The 17,316-nt window shown below is 38.8% G+C and overlaps 1 protein-coding gene across 9 annotated transcripts in view; it reads right to left on the bottom strand.

Moving 5' to 3' along the window:
- Positions 1-11,099, bottom strand: part of ATRNL1 (attractin like 1) — a 466,156-nt gene extending 455,057 nt beyond the window's left edge. For 4 of the 9 annotated variants that reach the window (XM_064663418.1, XM_064663422.1, XM_064663424.1 and 1 more), the window contains exon 1: positions 10,720-11,098. In XM_064663418.1, the coding sequence (XP_064519488.1) occupies positions 10,720-11,003 (284 nt within the window). In that variant the 5' untranslated portion in view covers positions 11,004-11,098. Of the gene's footprint in view, positions 1-10,719 lie in introns of all 9 variants that reach the window. The other 5 variants (XM_064663416.1, XM_064663423.1, XM_064663421.1 and 2 more) reach the window with 4 other exon arrangements.
- Positions 11,100-17,316: the final 6,217 nt, after the last annotated feature.

The raw sequence follows: 17,316 nt of genomic DNA, 5'->3' as shown, positions 1-17,316 counted from the left end.
AATGCTATAGGTACACTTCAAGGATGAATATAAAATTGAAAATAAAATAATCCAGCAATATCCTTGTTAATGAACACCTTTTGTGAACTCAATATCCTGTGCTGTGGTTTCCTTGTTCCTTGCCTCCACTACCACTCCCACCCTCCTTAAAAAAAAAAAACAAACAAAACGAATGCGGACAATAGATTAACTACAAACTCAGTCCAGCTTTCATGTGCTGGGTCCACCTTTCAAGATCAATTCTCTAAGTATTCATCAACCTCTAACCTATATTGCTATTTATACCTGCATTAACAGAGGTCTCCCACGTACTCATTGAATGACATGCAGTACGTGTTTCAAACCGTCAGTATAAAATATCGCAAAACTCCCCAGCTATATATCCATACCTGAATAATAGACATATTAACTTCATATCTTCTCCTGCATCCAACTATGTGACACAGTAAAGGTACCTGAGAAAACAAAGAACTTCAAACTATACTGTGTATTTGCAGAAAAAGAACATACAAATTGAAGACAGCTCAGTCTTTCCAAAATGAGGACTGAGACAGAATTACAGAACATTGTATTTACTCCCAAGCTTCCATTTCAATTCAGTCACTTATTTGTTATGTTACCTTAGACAACCACACGATTTCAGGTTTCCTACGTGTAAAACAGTTCAAAAAATAAATGTGTGTTTCTCAAGGCTATTGTGACACCTGGCTACCTAGTGCTTAAATAAGATATCCAGATACAGAGTGCTATACAGATGAGTAGAGGTAAGTACTTCCTTGAATACAGATTGAGTGTATTTTGCCCTGTGAAAGTTAAAATAGAACAAGCTGTTTGAAAATTAAAACCTCTCAAAAAATTGTGCCACTTTTAGTTTAAAATAGATGCCCCTACCAAGGGAATGGATTTTAATACACACATTCTGAATTTAATACTTATATCAGCATTAGATTTTAGAAAACATCTGCAAAAATATTTTCTAACAAAACTGTCTTAACATAATATAACAGCTGTGCACACAAGTGCAAATCTGTGTGTTTTCAAAAGCAGCCATTTGTTTGTCCAGTACTTTTCATTTTTCAAGACCACCTTCCAGCTCCTGTTCAAGGTTTAGTTTTAAGTTACCTATTGGAAAAGCCTCAGCTGACTTAGGAAGCAAACAAAACAGATCTGCTGATACCGAGGGAATTACAAAAGCAGCTTCATTAAAGCAGCTCTGTGACACTTCCTATGCACACAGTTCATTTTCCTCTACCCCATAACTGCTTTGGTACTTGCATATACCACACACAAGTTTGATCACCAAGCATCCTCCAAAGCGTCTTCATCAACTGGGCTTGCACACACAAACACGACTGAGAGCTATTTTGTGTTTGGTTTGGATTTTCCTTATGAGAAATACATACTTTAACATATGCACACTCTTATTCTACAGATTAAAAAAAAAAAAAACAACAACAACAACAAAAAAAACCAAACACTAAGGGTGCAAATTATCCTATGGTTGGATTAATCAGCATTTCAGTTTTACTAATAAAGCTGGAACTACCAAAGTATTTGACTATATTTGCATAAGTCAGAATTTATCAAAGTTTTCTTGAGTTTTGAAAGCTGAGATGCCTTAACAAGAAAAGTAAGCTTGCCATATTTTAGTCGCTTCTATCTGTTACAAAAAGGAAAGTATTTCAAACCGCAGCATGACTAGCAAGATGTTTTTCTGACTAATTTATCTCTGTCCTCAGATTGTGGGTGGCAATCAATGAAGACCATTTGTCTTCTTGTTCCACAGTGAGATACTCATGGTTTACTTGAACAAAGTTTCTGTAAAGCTCACCAGAATATTTAAAGATATTACTAACCCCAGCTCTCCTCCCAGGCTTATAACCAAAATCACTGCTGCTCACATTTTACTGCCACAACTGGTAACATACATAGCTAAAAACTTGTCCTTTTGGGACACTTCTGATTGTTCTTCATCTCATAACATACTCAACATGATCAATTTTTTCATTGAAGGCAAGTTATTAGCCTTCAAGATAACAGAGAACTAGATAAAAACTCATACACATGGTAACAAACATAAATCTGTGCATAAAAGTGCACACTTATAATTAAAAAAATCTACATTTAAAGACTATGAATCCAGATTCATAATTCTGTAATAATATTAATGCAATCAACCTACAAATTAGGAATTCATGATTCTTTGATACTGGCATAGGAATTTCATGACTAATATAGAATACTCTATTCCCACAAGCAGAGCAGTAACTCTTCAAAATATCCATTAAGTACTACAACTTATCACAATATTTTGTTTGTAAGATTTAATCCAAGTTTGAGGGTTAGGTCTTCAGGGGTCTTTCTTCTGAAAAAAGATGTTAATCAGTGACAGCCAATGCACAATTTTTTCTAAGGAATCTCTTGAATAAGAGAATATTATTCTGCAGTGATACAGACTGCAAGCTTTTGGTTCATCTGACCTAATGAGGAAGTGATTTTACTTATCTGTTTGAGATACACAGTACAGTTTGGACAACAGTACTTCATGCCGGAGTATTTATCATCTTCTAGGAAGAAATGCAATCTCTAGAATTTGATCTACCTTATTAGTTGTGCCTCATGATTACAGCCATAGGTCACCTCAAGTCTTTAAACAGGAAGCATTATGTCCTTTTTACAGATGAGACACTGAAGCACATAAATTATGGAAGAAATCCATAAGGAAATGTAGATATTGAGTGTCATTTTATGTGTGTGCATCCAATCTTTAAGTAATTCAGCACTTGTTCCATTGCCAGGTAATCCTAGAATATCCTGGATTCAAAACTCCCTACCCCAATCATGGTTATCAGATATGTGCTGCTTAAAACTTGGAAATATTCTACATCTAGCTTGTTTCTAAACATTACTAGCATGAACAGATTAGATATTTTGCCATCAGATTACGGTAGTAGCACATTTCCATCCTTAGCTAAGAAATGTAAAAATACTGATTCAAACAGATCCTAGAAACCATTTCTTACAGATGAATAACATAAGCTCTAAATTTTGGGAGAGGTTTTATAGCAGAATTAATTTTTTGAAAAATGCTGTTGCATTAACAGATAATTTAGGATGTTTACCCTGGAATAGTTGGTGACTAAATTACTTTTTAGCGGTCTAAAAGCTTTAGGGTTTTCTGTCTGGAGGAAACTTCAAAGCCAAACGCAGTTCTTGCACCTTGTGAATGAACACTAAGTAACCAACCATACTGAGCTTAGTTCCATCATTTCTCAATAGGGTTTTGATCCACATGTAGCTCTAAAATCAATGCAACTCTTAGTCCACTCATTAGGTTTTTAAGAATATAAATGGCACCCTCTAATATTACTTTGAAAATTCCCACTGCTCATCCACCTCACATGAAAACATCTACTTAGCCCGTAGTTCACTGTTTTTCCTTTATTACTGTTAACAGCTGCCATTCACTGAAGTGCCCATGTTTTCAGGTATCATCATTATTTATTCCTCCTTACATGAACTTAGCAGCATGTTTTCTAAGTCTAGACCATAGAGCTAATAAATTTTGTAGACACTGACAGATAATTATTCTTCACTATTGCATGAGTTTTCCAAGGTATTCATATTGTCTATGTAACAGTGTTTTAAAGTAAGGTCTTTTTTCATCAGTATTTGTAAGTATGTGCAAGAATATCCCAAGGATATTTCTGTAGTATCTCATATTACCTCCTACCTTTTATGCCCACATTTTGATAAAATTAAATCAATTTCCAGTGCAGTGTGATAGACTGATATCTCAAAAACTACTCATACTCATTTTAAAAAGATGACATGAACTATGGTAATGCCTCCCAAAATATGATCATCAGGCCTTCTTTTTGATTAAAGGAAGTAAGAGAAACACAGCACCAGACTATTTATTTGCCAAATAAATTTAAAACATGATAAATATTAAATGCTAAACCTGTACAGGCATTTATGTATCATTTACGGGTAGACAAGCATACATGGATATAACTGAGCTTTTTACACACCCAAAGCAATGGCAACCAGCCTTTGCTGCTGTCTGAAGGGCTGGCAGGGCCATCAGCCATCTGTTCCCACACTTATTTGCCCAAGTATCAAACCACTTAGCCTACAAACAAACCAGACTCCAGAATCCACAGCCCTTTGCCTAACTTGCATTCAGATTCACTCCTACAGATAGTCTCAGATACACACAGGAAGGGACACAGTATGTTGTTAATTATCTACTGCTTGATGGGGAAAGAGGAGTGTTTTTAAAAGGACATCCCATACATGTTGGGAGCTCCACCATTAAACATCCCTCCGAAGAGGAGAGGCTGTGTTCAGTTCTCAGACTACTTTGAGAAAAGCAGGGCCTTGGTACAGAGGAGACAGCAACTCCAAGAAGACTTGTGAAGCAGAAAATAATGGTGTGAGCTGCCAGCACGGTGCTAAGCTGAGCAGCACTCTCTGCAGCTGCACACAGCAGGACTCCAAGCAGCAGGGGAGAAGTCACTCTGTGTCGATGTTTCGCCAGTACATCCACTACCAAAAGACAAGCGTCTAGTTCTGGCACTCACAGCTCAAGAACACTGATAAAATAGGGGAGGCAATAAACCAAGAGAGCAATCAAGGATGGAAAAGCCTGTTTTATGTTGAGATGACTCAAGGAACATTGCTCTCCATTCTCAGTGAGGAAAAGGGGACCATATCTACACCTACACAGGGAACAGAGACTTCACTTACTAAAGGTTCTGCAATAAAGGTCTGACTCAGAGCATGAGAAAACTGAGAAAACTAAAAGAGAAAAAATTAGGTAGGGAAGATTTTGTGGATTAGGGGGATTCTGCATTTGTTGTTGCTGGTTACATAAAACACTGATGATAACTAACCAACAGAAGAATTTTGAAAGCCTATAATTGGCTTTGAGTCAATGGAAGTGTTTTCAGACTTGGTGAAATGCTTTCTAAAGCACATGCTCAACTCAAACAGGAATTAAGAGTTACCCTATAGCCTGCATAAGGCAAGTGGTAAGAACAGGTAATCAGAGGTAACAGGTAAACAGGTAATTTCTGGTCTTGTTTACAAAAATCCATAAAAAAAACCATTAAAATGGTTTAGTGGTGGGCTCAGTAGCGTTAGGACAGTGGTTGGACTATTTGCTTTTAAAGGTCTTTTCCATTAAGGAAGTATTAAGCGTTAACAAAAATACATTATAATAAAATTAATTTAAGATTTGCAAAAAGACTGTTTTCCTTTCAAAAAACACTTTTCAGTGCAGATTGTTTAGCTTGTAGGGGGAGTTTAGTGTGGCCATATGGCTTATGCTTCTACAATTCAAAACAAGATTTTAATAAAAAAATATTCTTTAAAAATTCAAAGTCTCTTGATTATACAAACTGTAGTTGTGGTTTAAAATTTTAATACAGAGAGAGTAACTCACATTGAAAGAAAGATTTTTCAGAGCATCACCACTGAAGTCAACTCAAAATAAAGACCACGTTTTATAAGGATAAAATCATAATCACTGATGTTTTTCCACTGCTTTAATTTTATTAGCATTCACACGTTGAGTTATAAAAAGGCAATTTGCAGGTGCAAAATCTTACATGCAATTCCACTGATGTCAATAAGAATAATTATGTCTTGGATCAGATACAGGTCATGCCGATGACAAAGGCAGTTTTGAAATTATACAGGGTGAAATCCTGAGTCATCCTATAATGAAAGTTGCACCAGTTTAATGGTGATGTTGTTTTACATTAAAGTTATGGAAAACTAAGTCTGTACCAGTTCTAAAAGTAACAATTTTCTTTTCCTCTCTACACCTGCTCATGCTGCCAACTCCTTTGGATCAGCAGGAGGCTTATGCAAGTGAAGTAACTTGAGCAAACTGAGCTAGCTTAAAAAAAAAGTTGGCTGAGAGGTGGGGAGATATGTTCCTGTTGATACTTTTCAAATCTCAGCAGGAATATTAATGCTTACACAAGAAGCAGAAAGATGTAATCAAAGAGAAGCATAAAGGATAAAGTCACCCCTTTTCACAGCAGCATGAACTTCAACTGGCTGCAGTTAAAGCTAAGTTTTTTCTAAAGATCTCTTCTTACACAACATTATCATTCATTTAAAATCTGCAATTTAAGGACACTTTCCTTGCATGAGTCATTCTGCAGACAACAGAATTCAGAGTTTTAGATAAAAATAAGGATTTTGCCTGGAATAACAAAATTTTATACCCTTCTAACATTTCAGTTGTGTGATTGTACTTGGAAATTGTTTTGTCCTTGAAGAACACAAAATCTTTTATAGGAGCTCTAGAAATTAAGAATATGCAGAAGGTAATTTCAAATTGCAAGAACATCTGGAGACAAGGTTTAATAATCACATAGATCCATTTGTTCTTACTCTCTCCATAAAAACTAGATATCTAGGACTAGGTAAAGCAGATTAACTGAGGCATAGGTCCTTAAAGGTGCTCACCTATCTTGTACAATCTGCTTCATCACATCTGCCAATTGGGACTCACAGTTATCAAATAAACAACAATAAGCCTCTGAAGACATAACCTAATTTTTCAAAGGCAGAACTTTAGAAGAATGGATGTTTTTAGTCATTCAGGTACTCAAAACCTTAGGAGGAAGAACAATTTCATGAGCAAATTTTTATCTAATGCTCTTCTACATGCCAGTGTCCAAAGCAGAGCTAGAGAAAGGGAAACTTTTTGCTCTGACCTGGGGGATTTTTTTTTTCTTCTCAGAAGTCATTCTGTGAGTAGCAAAACTAAGGAAACCTGTTTTCCTGTACTGCTGCATCTCAAGACTCTTGACTTTGACATCTAAATACACAGAAGTGTATTTAGAAGTGTCACAGAAGCTGTGACAGCACTTTTTCCTGTAGTTTGGCCATTCATAATGTTTGTGTCCCTTAATTTCCTGGAGTCTCATAACACAACTAGGCAGCCCTTCCCCTTCCCTTCTGCCAAAACTCATATCATCATGAAAACTGCAAATGACCAACAAATTCAAAGATATAGATAGGACAGGGGAAGAGTAAGTGGCAGATGTAGCATCAGAAGCTTCGCTTCCTTGATAAATCAACCTAGCAAAACAAAATTGTGCACTGTCCTTTCATGCTTGTGGTTGTTTACATCTTGGGAACTGCACTTCTTGAAACTCCCTGCTATAAAAACAGAACTTGATCACCCACTGGTTTTCTTATCTTTCACCTGGCAGAATTCCTTTTCCCTTTCTTTCCATAAATAATTTTCTCTTTTTTATTTTGGTTAAAAAAAAAAAAAAAAAAAAGGTTTTGTATGCTTTTAGAGCAGAGAGGAAGGAATGGAAGGAAAAAAAGGTTTTAAGAAATCACAAAGTCAGAATTCCATTCAGATATCCAGTCTGGACAGAGAGTGAAATACTTTACCACCAGCCAGAGATGAGACCTAGATCATTCTGAAAAGTGAGTAACACAGATGTGAATGCACTGCAGTAAGAATAGCAACATCTCAATTTCTGTAATGAGTTACCACATGTTTCACAATACAAAGGATAAATAAAGTTGGCAAATAAGAGTAAGAAAAGGGTAAAATGGTGCTGGACAATCTTTCTGCTCATTTTATCACCCATCCATCCTTCTTTCATTCAGCTCGGAGCAACATTTGCTAAGCAGTCCACTTACTCGGAAGTTCTCCTACAGGGAAAAGGCAAGGTTACCATAATACTGTCAATTGACACCTGCTTATGAAGATTGATCAATTATTTCTGATATATCTCTGCTATGTTATTATTTCTCAATCGAGAAAAGAAATAAAACAAAGTAAAAAATACTCCACATCTCTCACCAAAGAATTAATGGTCCCAAGTTACCCTTAGGCAGAGTATTTCTCCTCTTAAAATAACGTTTCAGGTGCTTGCTAATGCAAGTCACTCATTTACAGAGAGCAAAAATAACCATACTTCACTTAGATGAAGAAAAAGAAAGACCCTTTTATTTTCAACTGTTTTAAGCCTATCCTTGAAAATCTGTTTCTTCAGATAACGTAGAGACAGGTTTTACACATGTCCAATTTGGGCTATTAAAAGTTCAATTAAAATCTTGGGTAACAGAGACACACGCAGGCACTTCAAACAGCTGCAACTTCGACACAATGTAAATGTTTAGAGTAATAAAAAAAGGTTCTATTAACATTTGTATATCGTATCTACAACCCTCCGTAACAAAAACACACGTTGCAATTTTTGTCATTCTGAAACAATCTGCATAATAATTCTTATTAACAGAAGTAACTGCTGCAGCAGTGATGTACATTAAACAGAACTTGTCAAACTGCTGCAAAAGTTCAACCATGGCTATTTAAGGATAAAGCTCAGCTTCACAGAAAAACAGAAACAATAGGCAAATGTTCCACCACAATAAGTCAAACCATCAACTCCCAGAGAGGTCAGAAAGGTCTTCAATCACCTACACATCAGGCAGACTAACATTCTCTTTCCAGCTCTTCAGATGGAAATACATGGAGCTTGACTCATCACCCATTCAACACCCATCTGAATTTTCAGGATTCAAAATACAACCACTCCAAGCTGCTGCTTGCATTGTAGGAAACATTAAACATATTTCACTCCATCCCCAACTCACAGGGCTTGAAAAGCTTTAAATCTTAGGCTGCTTATTTTCATTGCAAAGTATACTTTGCTTCCAAGAATAAAGATTAAAGATGAGCTATTAGAGATACTGCTATGAAAGTGTCCTCAGTAAAAAATAGGTCTCCAACAGCTTACTTCCGTGATCAAAATCACAATGCAAGTATCACTATCACTTCTAAAGCTAAGCATGAAAGAATATAGAGGAGTTAATGAGAAATCAAAACTTCTAACAGCACATCGATTAACCACTCTGTTAGCTCAGCTCAGAAGAGGTGCCCTTCCAACATTCAGGCAGAACTTCCTCTAGGTGGGGATGGATTATTAACTTTCTACCAGAAGGAAAATATAACCACTGTGCTTCCTCACTTGACAAACACAACCAATGTCAAGAAATATAAATGTTTCAACAGATAAGCAAGATAATACCTGTAAGGACAGGATAGAGGTCCCAGTAACAATTCAGAGAATATACTAAGTCATAACAAGCTTTGAAACTGAAATTTTCAAACTGAAAGGACCAGTTTGCTCTGGTCCTTGCATTATCAGGGTCTGCTGCGAGTGGCACCAAGACAAAGGATACAAGTAATCTCTTTAAAGCAAGGAAATTATAGCTCTGCAGATCCACATACACAAAGAAGATTCACCTGGGCCACCTCTCCTCACTCTCAATCCCTCAGCAATTAGCCCATTGTTCCACTGCACAGAGCAGGACAAACCCCAAACCCCCAGTACATACAGGCAAAAAATGACCAGCTTTGAAACCTTATTATCAAGTTCATATGCAGAAAAATGCAAGATTTGTTCTTGCATTACCTTTATACCTGAGTTATAATAGTACTGATGGGATATTATCCAAATATTATCAGTGAATTGTTACTTTCTCAGCAGTGTGTACATTACTTCAGCTAACACGTCTGACCTCAGCTACTCCTTCCCAAGCTAACAAGTTAGTGGATTTACCTTTTTATTTATTTAAGAATGAGTGACTACGTGTTAAATGTTTAAAAGAGATGTAAATTATATAGCTTAATTTCAGTACTCCAGAGAGAAAACTGAAAACTGAACTTAGAAACAATTTTTAAATTAAAATTTTTAAAAACAATTATTGATAGTTAACCTATAAAAAGTAATTTTTCAAAGCCAGGATTTGAATTCCCTAAGACTTAAGTTCACCGATGTCTCATTACTAATCAGATATTAGAACAACTTTCTAGCTATATATGTCATCATACTTAATAAATAGAGTTCCTGCTTTTAAGGGGTGTTTTACAAGGGAATGAGATGAGATGTCCTGCCCAAGATTATATCGCAAAATAACAGCGAGCAGTATTCTTCACATCCAGTCTTCACGCTGATAGCAAAGGGGGCGGGAGGAAAGTGACAGCCCTATAAATTAAGTCTTCTTTCCCACTACATATAGAAAAGCAAATGTCTGGGTGTGCTTCTTTCATACTGATCAATGACTTGGTATCACATTCACTTTTAAGAATGAGAAGGTAGTTCGAGCTCTACTGAGCAAAAACATGTTAGGGGTTTACGTTTTCCACTCTCTCCTGCAAACCTTGTCCTTAGGGATGTACATTTCACTCAGTTGCACTCACGTTGTGCTGAATGTAACTGAGCAATACCCACTTAACTAGAACACCTGAAAGAAAGGAAGACTGGAATGAGCTAAACACTTTTACTCTTCAGATGGAAAAAGTCATTAAAATCCACTACTAGTTTTTGCTCCCTGGGCAGCCCTATGAGTGCACATGTCATTTCCATGACCCTTCCAGAAGGGACAGCAGCGACACAGCTTCAGGTCGATTTCTGTCTCTCGGTTCCCATGAAGTGGAGCAGCCTATTTTCAGCGGTAAGTCAGCAGGTACTATTTTCCTTCGCAAGACTGTATCCTGTGCTCTTAAGAGGTGGAGGAGCCTATTTGAGCCTTAACTTCTGCCATATACTTCCACCACACATGAACAGAATCACAGCAGACACAGTCAAAACGAAAAACAGGCAAGTGAAATGAGAGGGAAAGGGTGTAGAGATGAAAAGAAGTAAATGGTAATAAGCAGAGACTTACTTGAACCTGCCCTGGCAGTGTTGGCACTGGTCTCCCACCCAGCCCTGGTCGCAGACACAGGTGGAGTTGACACAATGACCCGAAAAGCAGGAGATTTTGTCGCAGGACTTGGACTGGGACACCTGGGCGTAGAGAGCCAGGTAGAGGAAGCCGTAGAAGAGCAGCCAGCTGTTCACATCCAGGAGCGAGGCGAAGCAGCAGCAGCAGGCGGAGGGGAAAGGTCTCCAGGCGGCCGGGGTTGCGGGGGCAGCTCCCGCTCTCCGGGCGGCGCTGCCCAGGTCCATCTTGGCCGCAGGGGCCGCGGGCCGAGGCCGGGCGGCGATGGCAGCTTCCCCTGAAGGGAGATAATCCAGCCAGGGAGATTCAAACCCCCCGCTTCCTCCTCGCCTTCCTCTCCTCCCTCCCTCCCTCCCGACCCCAGCGCTGCCTCCTCCGGCCCCTTCAGCTCTCCGCGCCCGCGTCAATCCCGAGGGGAAGCCCGGCAGCGCTCAGCCATCCGCCCCTTCTCTTCGCCGTCCTCCTCAGGGCTCATCGCTCCCGTCTTCTTCCATGGAGGAGGAGGAGGAGGAGGAGAAGAGCCGCCTCTTGACCTTGTGTTTCCTCCTCGGCAGAGATGCCCCCCGCCGGCGCGCACACACCACCCTGGACCATGTATCCCGCGGCTCCCCCTCCTCCTTTGTGGTCCCGGTGCTCGCGGCTCACACGCAGCGGCAGCGCGGGGAGGGAGGCGGGGAACGCCGTCCCTTCGCCAGGCAGCCAGCTGGGAAGTGAGGGCGGCCGGGCCCCGGAGCCGCTACGGCATCGAGCTCCGGCGGGGCGGGGAAAGGGCTGGAGAGCTCTTATCCCCCGCTCCGCTATTAGCCCTGCAGAGAAGGGAGGCGTGCGGCGGGGAGAGGAGGGTTAACAGCCCCTCCGCGTCCCAGCTGACAGCTTCCAAGCAGCCATTTTTAAAGGCTAATTGTCATCTCCGCTCGGAGCCGCCTCCCGCCCCTCGGTCCGCTTGGGTCCGTCCCTGGGTGGGAAGCGGGGTCCGGCCCGGGGAGGGGGAACCGCGCACCGGCAGCTCCCGCACGCCGCGCCCGCTCCTTCCCCCGCGCTCCCAGCGCACTCTGCCGCCCACGCTATGGAAAACAAGGGGATGGGGAGATGGAGCCCCACGGGGCGCGAAGCGCCCGTGGCTTTGTGCGGACACCGCCCGCACCTCGGAGGTCCCGCGGGGGCGGCCCCGCCCGGCGCTCGGGAGCGGGGGAGCGGCCCCGGTAGCCCCCGGAGACCCCCGACCCGCTCCACCGAAGGTTCTGGTGTCCCCCGGTCCGCTACCTTGGCTTCTCTTCGCCGGGCCGGGCTGCTCCGGTGTGTTCCTCGGGTCCTGCAAAGTTCAGAGGCGGTTTGCTTTGAACTCGCCCCGGTCAGTACTGGAAGAGATGTTACAGCTTGTTTTGGAAACCTCACCTTCCTAAGGTTTACTCCATCTTCCCGTTTTACGGTTCAGATCAAGACCTTGCCTCCTGCTTATAACATGAGCAGTCACAAAGTTCTTGTGCAAAAGTAGTTCTTGTAATAAAGTTGTCTAAAATGTCCTTTTCTTTTTTTCGTGAAACGTGTTCCATACACAGTCCATCTCTTCCAACTTTACTATAACCTGTTTCATTTTACAGTCAGTCAAACCCTCTGAAACTTTCTCCTAACACTGAAATTGGGAATTTATGACATGATGTCTCTGTTCAAAGCAGATGAAGAAAGGGTATTTAATTTCATCTCCTGGTACCATCTCAAAATAGGTAACTCCAAAGTGACCACTTTTAGTGTCTGGAATCAGATCCAAATTGACCAGTCTCCAGATTCTGAAGTTCTTACCCTTGGGACACATAGGAATTGTTTGGGGTTTGGTTTAACCTGTTTTCCTAGGCACACCATTAAATCTTAACCTGAATTCCCAAAAAATCAAAGTCAATCAGTATTACTGTAAGGGGTATCTATTTGTGCTTTGTGTGAAAAAAAGAGGCCAACCCAGATCAGGATGTCAAAGCCAAACACAGTAAACATCACAGAAAAAGAGTCTGTGCCTTAAGGAGCTTACAGTCTTGATGGAGGGAACACTTGCTAGTGTGTGGGGAAAACAGAGGTGAAAAGTAATTTTTCCAGAAGATGTCAGGAGGTCCAAAAGCCGCTCTCAGTCCAGGAGTACATTGTACATTGTCTTCCTAACAGCTGAGATAGATCATTTCATTGTCCTGCATCAGACACATTTAATAGCTATAAGGCATCTCTTTGTATGTGTTTGGTAGTGACTTGGTGAGTTCATGCAAGGAGGGGAAATGGAAATTGTGTTGCTGCTTTATATTTTATGATAAAAAGCTGAGGCTGAAGCCTTTGTTCAACAGTCTGCTAATTATACAATATCACATGTGATTAAAGCTGCTGAACAACTGTCCTCTGTTAAACACCATTATGGGACCAGAAATGCAGTTAAAAGGAGATCCCAGTCCAAGACACAATGTCAGTTCAAAAATATTCTTTAAGCATAGTTTTGCTTACCATGACAGGGTAACGTTATACATTCCTCCTCCACTTTCTCAATTCCTTTAAACCAACCAAAAAAGTTCTAAAGCTGGAACCATCTTTTTCTGAGATTGAAGGAAGATTTTGTTTCAGATCTAAAGAAGTCAGCCAAATTTTTGAAAATGTTTGAAATTAACATTCAAATACCACTCACAGCAAAGCTAGGATTTCAACAACCCTTTACCAGGCAAGAGATCTATTCAAAAGCACAAAACCAAACCCAAAACAACAACAGAAAAAGTACAAAGTTACGTTGAGCAAACTTAAACAGCTTTTTAGTAATTGTGTGAGACTTGAGAAAAAAAACAAACAACACAAATAGGCCAACAGATAAGTACTAGAGTGGTTATAAGAGGTGCAGATAGTAAAAGCATGATAGTGCTTTTACTGCATAAACAATCATAAAAAAAATTAAACACAACTAGAAAGGTTTCTAGATTTAGAACATCAAGGAAGAAACATCGCACCGCTGTCTCCTGAATAAAAAGTAACACACTGTGAAAATAAAGGAATGCAAAGCTTTTGTCTGCTGTATGTCACAGCAATGCAGTAGATATTTCATAATTCCAGGAAATGAATGATGTACGAATGCCAATACTGGTTCTCTTCTGTGCTGATTTCATGGGATTTTTTTGGTGTCAGATGAAGTTAACAAATCTGGCTGTGAGGAGTCAGTCAGATCTGTCAATCCTTTCATTTTTACATGCATATCTGTAAGTTCCACTTTTCTTGCAAGTGTAACATTTTACACCTTTCATCCTTTCGGTTCTTGACACAGAAATCATTTACACTTTTAAAGAACTAATGTACTGAACCATCTTGGGTAGATTTAGAACTTAAAAGCATTTGAACAACTTCTCAAAAGTTTTAAATGAGTGGATAAAAATAGATAATGAGATTACAAACTAGAGCAGCGATGTAGAAGGTGATGTGAACAAAGCCTTCCAAGAATATATCCATTGTAGCAGGGAAGCAAAAAAAACTCAACCAAATATAAAGGCTTCCAGGCTGTTACTATCAAAACCTAAGCACTAATATACAAGGGAAAATGCCGATACATTCATGTTCATTCACTAAAACAGCTTAAAGTATATTTAAAATCTCAATGATTGCTGTTATGAGACAGGGTGGAACGGATAAAGCAAAACAGCCCTCAAACACAGACTTCTTCAGCTGTTCAGAATTTCTGCAAGATTCTGAGGACAAGAATATAGCAGGAACCATCCTCTCCTCCCTGGCCCCCATGCACACACACATGCACCCCTCCCTGCTCTGCTGGCCCTCCCCTACAGGCTGATACCGATGAAGCCTTGCTTCAGACATCCTCTTCCCTTAAGGATGCTTAATCCTACTTACAGTATCCAGTGCAGATGTGTTTTTGCAGTGATGTTGAGAAGAACAATATAAGCAGCTGAAGAGAAGAAGGAGAAAAATGATTATCATTTGGGTTGACCTCTTCGCAAGGATACTAAGAGAAGCAAATGTTTTCTGTGCCCTTTCCTTTCTCCTTGGGACAGATATTATTGGACTCATTAATGAAAAGGGGCCGAGCTCTGCACTGCTTCTGGACAGGGAAATATAGATCTGAGTTGGCCTTATGACACATTGGTAAAACTAGTGTGTAGATGACTGTAATGGAGGGAACAGCTACAGAGTGATTGAAGAGCTTAGCACACCAGAACAGTGTACAGGCTTCTTACTGAGCCTTACAAGGATAACTTGAGTGTAAGCTTTCCCTTTTCTTTCCAAATATGCACCCAACACTTTGTATGAAGGACAACAAAAAGCTTTTTTTTTTTTTTTGTGAATTTCATGCTCAATTTTCATTGAGCAACATTGAGTCACCTGAGCCATTCCATAAAACCCTTTCTGATATTATGAAAACTATCAGTCTCTTCCATGAGGTAAAAAAAATGTGTCCCTATTTATCAGATTCTAATGCTAACAGAATAATGTGTGTTACAATTTTCTGTTTATGTTGTCCTATCCAGTAAGTCAACTCTTGGGAGCTATGAATTTTATAAGATTAAAAATATAAGCCTTGCCTTGCCTACTCATTTTTTTCTAAATTTAGAAAGACATAAACTTTTCAGAAAATTCACTGATATACTTTTAAAGTGAAATCTTGAAACCTTGATAGAAAGTCTTACCTCTCTTAACACCTCTGCATGTATTTTGCTATGGCAGTAAGTCGACATGAATTATCATCTCCAAGAAGCAAACTGCCATAAAATAAAGACTGTAGGTGCTGTAGGAAGCTTACCAAACTCAGAAAGGTCTACAAAACAAAGGAGGGGGAAATTAATGTTTATTTAATTTTCTCAAAAATCCGTATCTGAAGAAAATACAGTCAGTTCTGTATTTTTTATGCGTATGCATTAGCTGAGGTGTAAAATCTACTCTACAAAGAAAGAGGCTGGAGTTTTACTGAAATATTTGTCCATTTGCAGAATTTTTTCATGAAGAAAAAAATAATGACATTTTTACATTCTTATTTTTAAGTTGTGGACTGTGGGTGAAGAATAATGTGGTAAATTACAAGTTGTTTTCAGGTCCATTTAAAGGTGAAAGAGATTTCAGAAAAACAGAGACCAGACAATACCAGCATTGATAATGACATTGTCATTATTTGAAACACCTGTTTGCTTTCAAATAAAAGTCTACTAAACCAGGAAATAAAATCATACTATGTTTTTCTATATACTTTCTGTACACATGCTAAAAATTAAGTAGCCTATCTGAGCACTTCCATTTATAATTGAACAAATCAGCCAACATTGATCTTGACTCTTAGAATGAATCTTTTATTTTTTAGAATACTAAGTTTTTAGAAGTCTTTCTAATTAATAGATATGTAATTTTATGCCATTGCTGAAACCTTGATGCATCCTGCACTGACATTTCCCAAGGCAAATGTCCCTTCTGCTGCATATTTTTCTGCATCCATTCTCCTGCCTTTCATTTTCCCTGCTATTCCTTCTGGAGTTTTTCACAATCCTACTTAATCTTGCCTAAGCTAGGGCATTTTTGCCTTGTCAGCAAAGCTCAGTCTCACAATTCAACCTTCCTTACACATCATTAGTAGGTATACTGAATTTATCCAATACCCTTTTAATGAACCCAAAGGGACACCATTATTAGACTTTTTTCTTGCTTAGAAAGCATTTACTTTATTTTTTCTCATTCTTTTTTAAATCAGGAAATGATCTTTGAGATTCTTCTTTTGCCTTTGTTTCTGTATTTATTCTTTTTATTCATAAGTTTCAACAAAATGCTGAAAAAATTATTAGAGGATAATAAAATTCCATTGACCTTACTGGGATTTAAACCTCTTCTTCAGAATTTAGCAGAGGTTTCCACATTTTTTTCTGGCTCGTTTGCTAAATGATATTGAAAAAAAGCCTTACTAAAAGATTTTGAAAATAAAAATAAACTATATGCTCCAATTTTCTCCTATCACTATTTTTTTCTTTGCAAGGCTTAGGAAGAATGAATTTATTATTGATGGCTACTGGTTCTTCCTCAACACATTATACTTTACCCAAGAGCTTTGTAAGTCCTACACCAAATTCTTCAAAGAGTATCAAATAAAATGTTTGGTAAATGTTAAATCAGCACTATAATCAGTATTTTGATTAATACAGTTTTTATCTTTATATTGTGGTTCGGCTCCTTAGGGGTGATATTGCCTAGTCTTAGTGATTCTACTTCAATATAATCTCATGCAGATTTTTTACTTTTCTTTTAAAAGAACTTTTAATAATGGCTACCTTGCTAACCTTTTAATACTTATTTTTTCAATATTTTTTAACTGTAATGAAATAATTTGCTTTTCCTAAAGTCATATTTTCCTTTCCAGTTTCTACTGAATTTTCCTGGGTTTTCTTTATATGTATTTTTTTAAAAATTACTTCCTCCTTTTTTCAGTTAATACTTGAGTAGTTGTACTATTAAACTTTGGAAAGTGATACTTGCAAAAAAATGGAAAAACAAGTACATCAAATAGACTGCAACAAGGATAGCAAAGCAATAATT

Source organism: Pseudopipra pipra, chromosome 8 (genome assembly GCF_036250125.1).
Source record: "Pseudopipra pipra isolate bDixPip1 chromosome 8, bDixPip1.hap1, whole genome shotgun sequence".
Taxonomy (NCBI): domain Eukaryota; kingdom Metazoa; phylum Chordata; class Aves; order Passeriformes; family Pipridae; genus Pseudopipra; species Pseudopipra pipra.
This window is presented reverse-complemented; position numbering and strand designations above follow the sequence as displayed.